At 36.4% G+C, this 11,224-nt stretch overlaps 1 protein-coding gene across 1 annotated transcript; it reads left to right on the plus strand.

The window, feature by feature from the left end:
• The first annotated feature begins 1,353 nt into the window (after positions 1-1,353).
• LOC107089410 lies at positions 1,354-8,134 on the plus strand. Its single transcript, XM_015382170.1, has 2 exons — positions 1,354-1,476; positions 7,190-8,134. The coding sequence occupies exons 1-2, from the start codon at positions 1,452-1,454 to the stop codon at positions 8,071-8,073; spliced, it is 909 nt and encodes a 302-aa protein (XP_015237656.1). The 5' UTR covers positions 1,354-1,451; the 3' UTR covers positions 8,074-8,134.
• The last annotated feature ends 3,090 nt before the right edge of the window (positions 8,135-11,224 follow it).

Below are 11,224 nucleotides of genomic sequence, written 5' to 3' on the forward strand. Positions count from 1 at the left end.
TTTCCTAGGGTACTTATCCAAGTAAAAAGCGGTTCACACTATCGAAGTCTTCTGCTGTGGCCTGAGCACAAATTAACTTATTTAATCCATGTCAATATAACCTTATTAACTGATATTTTTTTCTCTGTGTACGTCTCTCCAAGTTAAATTATTCTTGGGCTGAATGTTTTAGTTATATTCAGTTATACAAAGAACTCTCGGAATAAATACCCACTAATGTTTACTGGAACAGAAATACAGAAGTATGCTATGAGATGCATTTTTTAAATATTGTCTGTAATCCTAAGAAATAGGTTTGCAGGGGCCTAATGTTATGTTAGTAAAGCTGTTGGGAGGACCAAATTGCTGACATGAAATCCAGATGGTGCATGGTGAGTAAACTGATCTTGATACTGTAAATCAAACTTACAATGTTACAGCAGCAGACTTGCAACAAGAGGAGGTGAATAGACAGAAAAGGACATAGACATGGTGCAAAGAACCTGCAGACTCTTTCAAAGAGCAAAGAAAATCAACAATGTTGCGATCAAGTGAGAATACGGAACCGCTGAAATTGATGAAGTGGTTGTTCCACTTTAAACACACATTATGTAAACACTTTAGCCCCATTGATTCATAGCACTTCAAGATGAAGAACCAACCAAATTGATAAGAAAGGAGACAAGAAAATCTCAAAAGTTACCACTACAACCTATCAGGTTTATATTTGTTTTTAATCATACTGACAAATTACAGTTTGTGTTAAAAGTTACATGGGAATGGCATATTTTTGTTTTGTTTTTTTGTCTCCCAAGTATGTTGGATTTATTGTAAGTTTTCTAAAATTTGAAATATTAAACGTAAATAATGCTGTTTAATCAGAAACAGCATTATCACAGCACATCAACTGCACTTTTTCCAATGCTGTTTTATTGACCATTGAAAAATTGTTTTTCTCAAGAATGTTTTTATTCTGCCTGCAACTTAGTATGTGGTTTCTCTGTGACTGATGAGAAGAAATAATTAGTATGTCATTACCAACCAAGGCTAAGATCCCAATGTGCTTTATGTCCAGACAAACATGGGAAATCAGCTTTAAAGGGAAATCAGTTTATAGCTTAAACTGTATATCATTTGTAATCATATTTTTTCTTAACTACAGCTAAGATCATACACTTAGTTAAAACTTTGCATCTGAGTTTTAACACTTCTTGGTAACCCTTCCCTTTTTTCATCATTGATTCTGAGGAAGAGGAAGTGTTTTTTAAAAATAGTTTTGTTAGACACATGGTCTTTATCACATCTCATCTCTGCAAGTTGAAAAGTTAAGTTTAACCAATCATGACACTATGTCTTTATTTGGTTCTGTGCAGACTGTGTACTGTAGACTGTTTAGTCTACAGCCCCCTGCTTACAGTCTAAGTTGGAGGTTTCTGCATTCATCAAAGGCAATTATTTGCTTTTCTCTTCCGATGAAAAGAATGAGGTCATATGAAGGTAAAACACTTCATTTTTTTAAGCATCTTCTTTCAAGAAAGCTATTAAATAAGTTTATTTTGAAAATATATGTAACATAAGTAATTCTGGCCGAGTATTTAAAGGTATTGCTTTGACAAGGGAATAAATTAACTTTAACTCTATGATTTTTACTGTATAGTGTTTTTTTCTGTATGGTTTCTTACAGTGACCACATATAATGCTATTTCTTACAACTTAATAAGCTTATGGACAGTTCAGGGAAGGGGATAACAGGGACCAGAGCCCCTGTAGAGCTGGTTGTGGCCACTGTTTGGGCCCTTGTACTAAAGATAAAACACTATAACAAGTGCTACTGATGGTACGTATGTGCCGGCACAGAAACACTAACTTAAGTGTGACAATTTTAGTCTTAGGTGTGCTGATATCGGAGCACAGGGGTGTGTGATCTGTAGCTCCAGAGCTGCATGCTCCTTGGCTCTTAAGCTTAAACAACTAACTATCAGCCTGTTCTTTAGTCTTTATTCGTTCTGTGCCACCATTGATAAATGAAAATTACTGTCTACCTATGAATTTGGACTTAAGCTGCCACTGAACAAGCTATAGATGTATTTGCCAGGTATAACAATCTTTGTAAAACTAAACTTCTTGTTTTTTAATTCTTTTAACTGAAAGCATAATGCTCCCTAAGTCCTTGATGTGAAACATATATCAGTAAAAATAGGTTTTACATTTCTAAAAAAAAAATTCTGCAAGTATTTAAAATTGTAAGTCAGCTTTATGCAAAAAAAAAAAATACAGTCAGCATTATCCTATTGATATTTCCTGTTTAATTGTGATTCCTCAGCAGATGCAGTTAATCTTTCACTCTTGAAATAAAAGAACAAAAACAAACAAAACAGAAACTGCTGATGCCAGCCTGTTTGTTTGAACACTAAGTCTATTTAAACTCTAAAAAGTCTAAGAAAAGCCTGAGGTTTTCCTCTGCTTGCATTGCATAATTACTGGAAAAGTGATTGCTAAAATGCTTCTCAGATGACAGTGAAAGAAAGTGAATATCAAAAAGAAATAATTATTAAGGAACAGGGAACATAGAAGCTAAGAAAGAGAATATTTTCTTAGTTGCTTTATATATATAATATAAGGCAACTAACAATTATTTGGTTATTACTGTTTACTCCCTTGAATAACCAATTAAAAAAAGATTCCTTATTGAACTGCGTTTCACCAAATTTGAAGCTGAAGCTAAAACTATACCACTTAAGGAGTTTGGAATAGGATTAATTTACTGTTTGATTTCTTTTACATCTTTAATATAATGTGCATCTAAATTTTGTGCAGTTTTGGGTTAATATTTGCATTTAGTTTCCTATTATTTTAGCAAATGGCAATTAGTCATGATTATTCAGAATAATTGTCTTAGCCCTAGTATAAACTATAAAACAAGGATTAATAAATTAATAAATAAACTACAAAACAAGAATAACAAAATAAAGGGAAGTAAACAGAATAAACAATAGATAACAAATCAGGAACCGAATATAAGAAACCAAAGTGCAATGCCTGGACATAATCTGGAGACCCGATAATTTAGTTGACACAAGTATGAAGCGTTCAAAGACTTCTTTTAAAAATAAACTGTATTGCAGGAACAGGAACTTAGTAGAACTGAAATCATTTGGTGGAAGAGAACAGAGTTAATGGCTGAGAATAACTCAGAGGTGTTGAAGGTGCACTGAACCACCAACCTCAGAAGAATTGGAAGTTGTGCTGGCTCTGATTATTGATCAGTGGCTCCATTTGGATGATTGGATCACTAATTGACTGATGCAAATCTTGTCGGGTTTAGACTGGGTAAAGGCTATTGGGGAAGTCACAGCAGCAGTTTGTTCTTCTTTACAACTAGCAGAGTTAAATGCTTAATTAAACTTATCAAATATGGTCAGGGGGAAATAAGAAAACATCATCAACAAAGGAAAAATCACATCCTTTTTGCTAGTTTTTCAAAAGGGAAATAGAGGCTATTCCAACTAAAAAGGGTGCAGCCATGTTTTTTTTCTTTTGCCTTTCGTCTGTGGTTGACGCGTTGACATTTTTCACATCACTGAATTTCATTGATCCGAAATGTTTCTATATCATGGCTAACGCATCTGCTGACTCCTGGCTAGATGTATTTTCGGGAGTTTGTTATGTCCCACATGTCACGAAAATTCATCTTGCTTGCAAGGTAATTGGGTCATACACTGACAAAACCAGCTAGAAAGCGGAAACCCTGGTCCTGAGGTAAGACGAAAAGAAAACAAGAAAAAAAACTAGTTGAGTCCAGGAGATCAATACAATGATTGTTAAATGGTCCACTCACACAAACATATATCATCTGGCGGTTACCCACTGCGAAGGCCAGGTATATATTGTGCTTCTTTCAGGTGCAGCAACCCCCAGTAACTGTCACTGGTGTAACAACTCAGACCTGATTGAGAGTGCAGCAGAGGGAGCAGGGATTAACCTTATGGGACGGCACACAGCAGCTTCATAGTCAGGAACAGTCAGGAATCTTTACAGTAAAGACTACCGAATAAATCATAGCCCAAATCCTTAATAAAATATCTAAATGACAGAACACAAGACTAAGAATCTTTAAAGAATAAGCTGATGATAGTCATTTGTGACACAAGTGAAACTGAAAAATACCCAAACTGTGAAATTAACAGTCATATTTAGTAAGAATTACTGTCATCTAGTGGTGAAATTGGAGTATTTCACTGAAACTAAGAGTAAGCATGACACTGCCTCAAACATGTATTGCTCCAGTGGTAACCTCCATGGGTCGAAAATCTTCAACAAAGTCTATACAAGCTGGCATTGAAAGCTTTTAAACCCAAACAAATGTACAGTTTTGTATAAACAAGATTAGCAAAATGTTTGCATATATATTTATATTTAGGCTTTCTATGGTATCAAACAACACTGTCTAATTAAACCGTATGGAAATATTTAGCTTTACACTAATTAAGAAAATAAAGTTCACTTACTTTTCAAGGAAAAATAATTAAACTTTAGTGTCCCTTTATAGTCTTTTCCCTTTCGATCCCTGCACCCGAAGGCTTGCCCAATTTTTATCTTTTTTTAAGATATCCGGTTTCGTCTATTAGGTTCTCTTTTTCGCTTTCTAGGGCATGGTGAAACCGTTTCTTGAGCTGCGGCTGAATATGCATTGACCTGCATTGCCCTGCAGTAGTGGAGAAATTCAGTTGTTGGATTAGATTCATCAAATGATCATCCCTACCACATCTCAGTCACACTAAACAGCCTGCAAGGGGTAACGCATTGTTATGCTGCATCTTAGTACTATTTTATCGCCGACGTCTTTACCTTCATGATGGCAGACTGTCATAGTGCTTTCCAAACAGGTGAAAGGCCTTATGTATAAACTAATATTAAAGTCTTTACTCATGAAAATGTATCTAATTATATTGGATGAAGTAATACACCAATGATAATACCTATGTTAATGCAGTTATTGATTTCAGTTAGTAAAAAACGCTGTGTCTAAAAGGATGAGGGATTTTCCTTGACAAGCTGCAAGCATGGAGCTACTTGGCATTAAAACGCAGGCTGAATTGTTTTTTTTATTAGCATTAGATAAGGATGACAAATGCACCACTTGGGGCACTTATTGGCCCTGGACTGTTATAATGGCTTAAAGCTTGATTTAGAGATGAAAATTTGAACTAGAAAACTAAGTATGAGATGTTGGTGCCATTGCCAACAGAACGATGAATTATAACCTTTTTCATCGTTACGCAATAAAGTGTAAAATGTACGCCTTTCATTTTAATACATAAGCAGTATACAAAACAGGGAACATTGTAAGCACCACAGATATCAAATATCAGAGTTATTACTGGAGGTACACAAAGTGTGATTAATTTCTTCATATTTGAATCTAAGGAAAACATGTTTTTTATTTGACTCAAAAAACAAATGTCACACATTAAGTTAGGCATTGACACTTTGACATTTCAAATATTTAAATCTGTTGCTGTGTTATACTATGACAAAACAAATGATTTTATTTTCTATTGCCATTATTAGTTTTTCACTCAATACATCAAGTGCTTTAAATGATCAGGAACAATATAAAAATAATGTAATGGAATATCTAACATAGCACGGGAGAATGCTCTAAATATTTGCTGATGCAGATTTTATATGAGACATTTGTTGTTTTACGTATACCTTTACATTTTAGGGCCGGAATGCTTGTTTTGAATAGTATAAAACTAAACATGTAAACATACAGTTAAAGTAAAAAACAAATGCTTAATGAGATTTTTTCATCAAAAACCAATAAATTAGTTTGCGTATGTAAGATATGTATACATTTTTGTTATTGAAAATTGACAGCAATATCAAACATAATGCAACAAAACAAAAAATGTCTTAAAATTTTTAATTTGGCAAATAAAATGTATGCTCAGCATGCAAGTCTACTGACTACCTAGTTTCTTCTTAACAGCTTTTCAAAACTAGTTGTTGTGATTTTACTTTAAATTGCATGCTACAGCTAAATTCAAGACTAAAACAAGGCAATTTTTTGCCTTGTTTGCCACCATACTGTAACTGATATGTATTATAAGTATTTGGGCTGTAAGATGATAATTAAATATATTTTGGAGGATTTTCACAATTTTTTTAAAAGACATGCCTGCTCCACTTAAAAAAAATGCACATGCACAACACTGTACCCACTCCCTTGAGGGAACGCCTATTAAACGCGTGCAAGAGTGTGCAAAAGCCCATTTCTTCTCATGCACGCTCTGTTTAAAAGTTGCTGTTTTCAGAGCTCATATAAACTTACTGTGTCCAAACATCTGTCCTAACCCCTAAATCTTTCAGTCTCTATATAGAGCAGGGACTATATAGTGGACTTTATAGCGAACTCAGTTAACCTACCGTTCTGACAGATGAACACTAATTTTTGCTCCCCATTGGTTATGTAACTCCTCCTCCGCGCGGTGCCTGCATCATCTTTGTAATTAGTTGCCCCTTTCGGGCAGTGATAGCGCGTCACTGTGACAGGAAATCCTGAATGCTTTGTGCGGGAAGCTCTCCGTGCAAAGCATTCAAGATATATCTGCCTCTTAAGAGGCCTTTCTCTTCTTCTCATACATTTCATAGACACTTTTTCTTTTATGAGCCTTGGCCATTTCCAAAGAACCGAGGTGTGAAAGATGAGCTTCAATGACTGTCTGAAACCGTCGCTCACCACACTCATACACCTTAAGTGCGTATGTGCAGAAAAAGATTGCTAACTGGGGGCTAGCATGTAGGACAGCCTTACAGTACGTAATCATTTCCCCAGAATGATTGACAATTTGGAGGACCACTTATTGAAGTTATCCGCAAGGAAATAAAAGATTGTCCTCTATACCTTTAAAAGCTGAATACTAAGAAATACACGTTCAATTTTCTATCAATAAATTTAGCTTTTAGGAAAGGATCATACATCTGAGAAGGGATAGGTTTAGATAATGCTAATATAGTCACCAAAGTATCTTCTTTAATCATCAGAGGAAAAGTATATGTTTTTGCTGTCAGGAATTGGATCTGTTTAAGCTAAATTGTTAAATTAACCTTTTGTTGGAATCTACAGGTTAGATATGCATACAGTAGTATGACTTTGAATTTGCATCTCTTGTCAAAATTATATTCTTTTTTTCTTTTCTCTCAGATATGTTTGAAAACTCCTCCTCATCCAATGACTCCCTTTATGGTCCACATTCACCTGTCATCTCCTACAGCCAATGCCTCATCACCATACCAAGCTCTTTCATTTATACCACGTTTATTGCCATAAACGTTGTGTTCTGTCTTCCTTTGTTCATCTTCATACTCTGCTTTGGCTTTCGACAATGGCAAAAAAACTGCCCAAAGTCCTTTGCGTCTGATATGAGTAACTCCGACTGCTTCACCTACCACATGGTCATCATGGAGCTTGTTGGTGTCACTGGGTGTTGCATCTCCTTTATAGGAATCTACAGCGGGGAACTAAAAGCCGTCAAAGTCGGGACCATCCTTTTCTCTTTCACTTGGTATGGAGAAGGATTTTTTCAGAACCTAACATGCGTGGAGCACTTCTTGGCTGTTGTCCACCCAATCACCCACTTTACTTATAGAAAAAAAAGAGGGATCAGAAACATCACCATGGGCTTTGTTTGGCTGTTTTGCGTTACAGGGATGTGTTTGGCCATTATGGATAATTACATAATTATGGACTCCTTTCTCATATTATTGACCATAATTGTAACTCCTTATTGCTGCATTTCTGTGATATGGGTTTTACAACACCCCAGGCCTGGTGAGCAAGGCACATGGGAGGAAAGAGTTGACCAGGTAAAGAAGAGGGCATTTTACACAGTCATAGCAATACTGATTGTTCTAATTTTAAGGTTAGCTTGGAGTGTTATTTGGATCATTAATCTTGTACAAGCAAAAACTGACTGTGTTGCAATGACATGTGAAGTTTTATTTAACCTGCCCAGTATGTTGGTGTTACCTTTGCTTTTTCTTCAAAGAACAGGAAGATTGGCACGCTGGAGGAGAGATGAAGATTAAAATAATATCTGCATAGATTAAATGAACCACAGTCGGCCTCGGCAGATGGCCGCTCACACATAGCCTGTTTCTACTGGAGGTTTCTTCCTGTCAAAAGGGAGTTTTCCTCTGTACAAGCATGCTTTGTGTGAGGGATTGCCTTTGAATCAAAGAGTTGATGCAATCCACTGGTTTTCCTTAGATAGAAAACTTTGAATCAATGTAACTGTACGATCTGGTTGAATTGTTAAGTGCCTTGAGATGACATGTTGTGAATTTGCGCTACAGTATATAAAAAATTCATTTGAAATAATTTAAATCTACAGCTGATAATAAAAAAAGCATTTTCATGTTATATTTAATTTAGTATTTATTTAGTATGGGAGCCCTACTAGTTGTGTTAAGGTTAAGTTTATTCTTTTTGGTTTTGTATCCTATTCCATCAGAAGTTTAACTAAGGTCTAAACCGGTTGCATTCTTTTAAGACCTATTTTTAGTTTGAGTTTTAAAAAATCTTATTTTTTAAGGGTTGAGATGATACACATTTATCAGTGTCCAAGAGGTGTTTTTTTTTTCTTCATTTTTTTTTTTTTGTTTTTGTTAGAACACTGAACAATTGCCTCCGACTTTTATACCTGAGGAAGCAGAGCCCTCCATTTGCCCCAGGTTACAGATAGCTGTGATGGCAAAAAGGCATTCCAACATAAATATGGCTAACTCTTGACCAAAGATAAATGTTCAAAAATTCCAGTTGAAAAATGAAAAATGCTGCTCAGCTGTGTTTGCTATAATTATAAGATTTTTTTTTAATAATTAATGTTTAGACACTAAAAACTGGAAAACTCACCCTAGCATCACCTTTATTCATGATAATATAATTGAAATGTATGGATCTCCTATTGGAGAAATTTACCTCTGCCCGGGGAGCAATCGGGGGTTAAGGGTCTTGCAGAAAGATAGTCTGTGGGAGTCGGTTTAAAAAAAAAACAACCTCAGGATTCCAAGCTCTATGCCCTAACCAGTTGGCCGCCATCATGCATGTCTGCTCCAGCCAGTCACCGTCTAGTCCTCATCCCTCTTCAGCCAATCATCCTTTAAGGTTCTACTTAAAGCACTCCATCCACGGACTCTCCTGATCATCAGCTGAGCTTCGACCCGCCTCCACCCCATCTCCTTCCATGTCTTCTGCCGAGGTCCGAGCGCAAAGAACTTTTAGATTCATCATTAAACCTGTATTGTTGCCACTTTCTTTGTGTATGAGTCTCTATAGGTTGCAATGACTTGTTATGATTTATTTTTGTTCAAATTAACACCCTCCTTGCTGTAAAAATAAATCTTTCTGCACTGTAAATATAATTTCCATTATAAAAGTAATTCTTTCTCCTTCTTCACTTAGACAAACTTTATTGAAATGCTGTTGCATTCAGCTTATGACAAGAATGAGATTGTTGGTGAAATAAAAAACATTACAATATAAAGTGCAGTAGTGTAAAGCTGTATGAATGCAAGGAAAAAAAAAAATTAAACAAAAATGTGCGGCACAATGAACATTAGTAGTGCAAAAAATGATGGTGAAAAAAAGCGGCCATAAAGTTTAGGTTTGTGCATGCATGATGCTGAGTCTAGATTAGAGTTTAACAGTTCAACAATCCAATGGAAACAGGAAAAAAGCTGTTGTAGACCCTGCTGGTCCAGCATTGAATGCTGCGAAGCCTCTTCCTAGATGGCAGCAGGCAGAACAGTCCATGGTGGGGGAGTGAGGGGTCGCTGATGATGTTATGGGCTCAGGACACACAGCACTTTAATGGAGAAAAGAGCTCTGAAGATGCTATCTGCTGTTCTCACCACTCTTCTCACGTTCTTCCAGTTTGAGAAGCTGCAGCCTCCACAGCATACAGTGAGACTAGCTGGTCAGAATACTCTCTATGGTGCTTCTGTAGAACATAGTGAGGATGGGCGGGGGTAGATGGGCTCTCCTCATCCTCTGCAATAAGTACAAGTTAGGAGGTGTTCATAGTCCAGGTGAGGGTGTCTGTGATGTGCACCCCAGGAATTTGGTACTGTTGACCACCTCTACAGTTGAGCAGTTGATGAGCAGTGCAGCGTGGTTAGGCCGGTTCTTCCTGAAGTGGATGAGGAACTCCTCTTCTCCATGTTCAGGATCAGGCTGCTATCTCTGCACCAGCCCACCAGCTGCTCGACCTCCCCTCTGTAGTCCTGGCCTTTGTCGTCACTGATAAAGCCCACCATCGTGGTGTCGTCTGCAAACTTCCCGGTCTGATTGGTGGTGAACCTGGTGACTCAGTTTTGTGTCATCAGAGGGAACAGCAGATGTACTTCCAAACCATACACCAAGGCTGGTTGGAGGTGAACTGAATTATGCGAGTAAGTAGTAGGCATGAACAGGTGGGGAATCTGGCTCATTTTAGTGGCAGGAAAGGTAAGACAATAAAATATAACTTAACTAGAGCAGAACTACCAGTTCAACCCTAACATATGAAAGATGACATGAAAGATCTAAAACACAAATTCAACTGATACTGCAGATTAATGTGTGGAAATCTGACAAAAGCTCTATGGTTATTTTACATCTTTGCAGTTAATAATTTGTCATGTGTCATGTGTTTCTGCCATAGTAGTTTGTTTAAATGAAATCAACCACATTCAAATCAAACTGAGAGACAAAAGTTGAAAGAGAAAATATTCAGTCGACACAAAGGCAAGGACTGATACAAGCATACTGTACAAACACTCAGAAGGTGAGTTTCATCATAATCTAACTGTGAAAAATCAAACTATATTCCTTAAGTTTACAATTGAAAGGTAAAATTGACTAATTGACAAAATGCTTTGAGCTCTGCTTTTGTTTATTTCCACCAGATTAGAAGTTTTAGAGGTGCCTGGTATTTGCATTGAGGGTATAGTCATCCCATACAATACTTGAAATATTTATTTACTTTTCACTCCCCTAAAGCAAAAGGCCATCTTGTATTAGATATAGCCAAAGCTTTTACTAAGTTTTGACCCTAAAGCCATTCTAATAAGCGATCTGTTCAGATACGTCTTAAATAAATAAATAAAATAAACAATATTATTCTAAAATGTTTGGAGCTAAGTTTACATCATTGCAGTTAATAATTTGTCATGTTCGCTGCCATAATAGTTTGTTTGA

The sequence above is a fragment of the Cyprinodon variegatus genome, unplaced genomic scaffold, assembly GCF_000732505.1.
Source record: "Cyprinodon variegatus isolate N-32 unplaced genomic scaffold, C_variegatus-1.0 Scaffold251, whole genome shotgun sequence".
Taxonomy (NCBI): domain Eukaryota; kingdom Metazoa; phylum Chordata; class Actinopteri; order Cyprinodontiformes; family Cyprinodontidae; genus Cyprinodon; species Cyprinodon variegatus.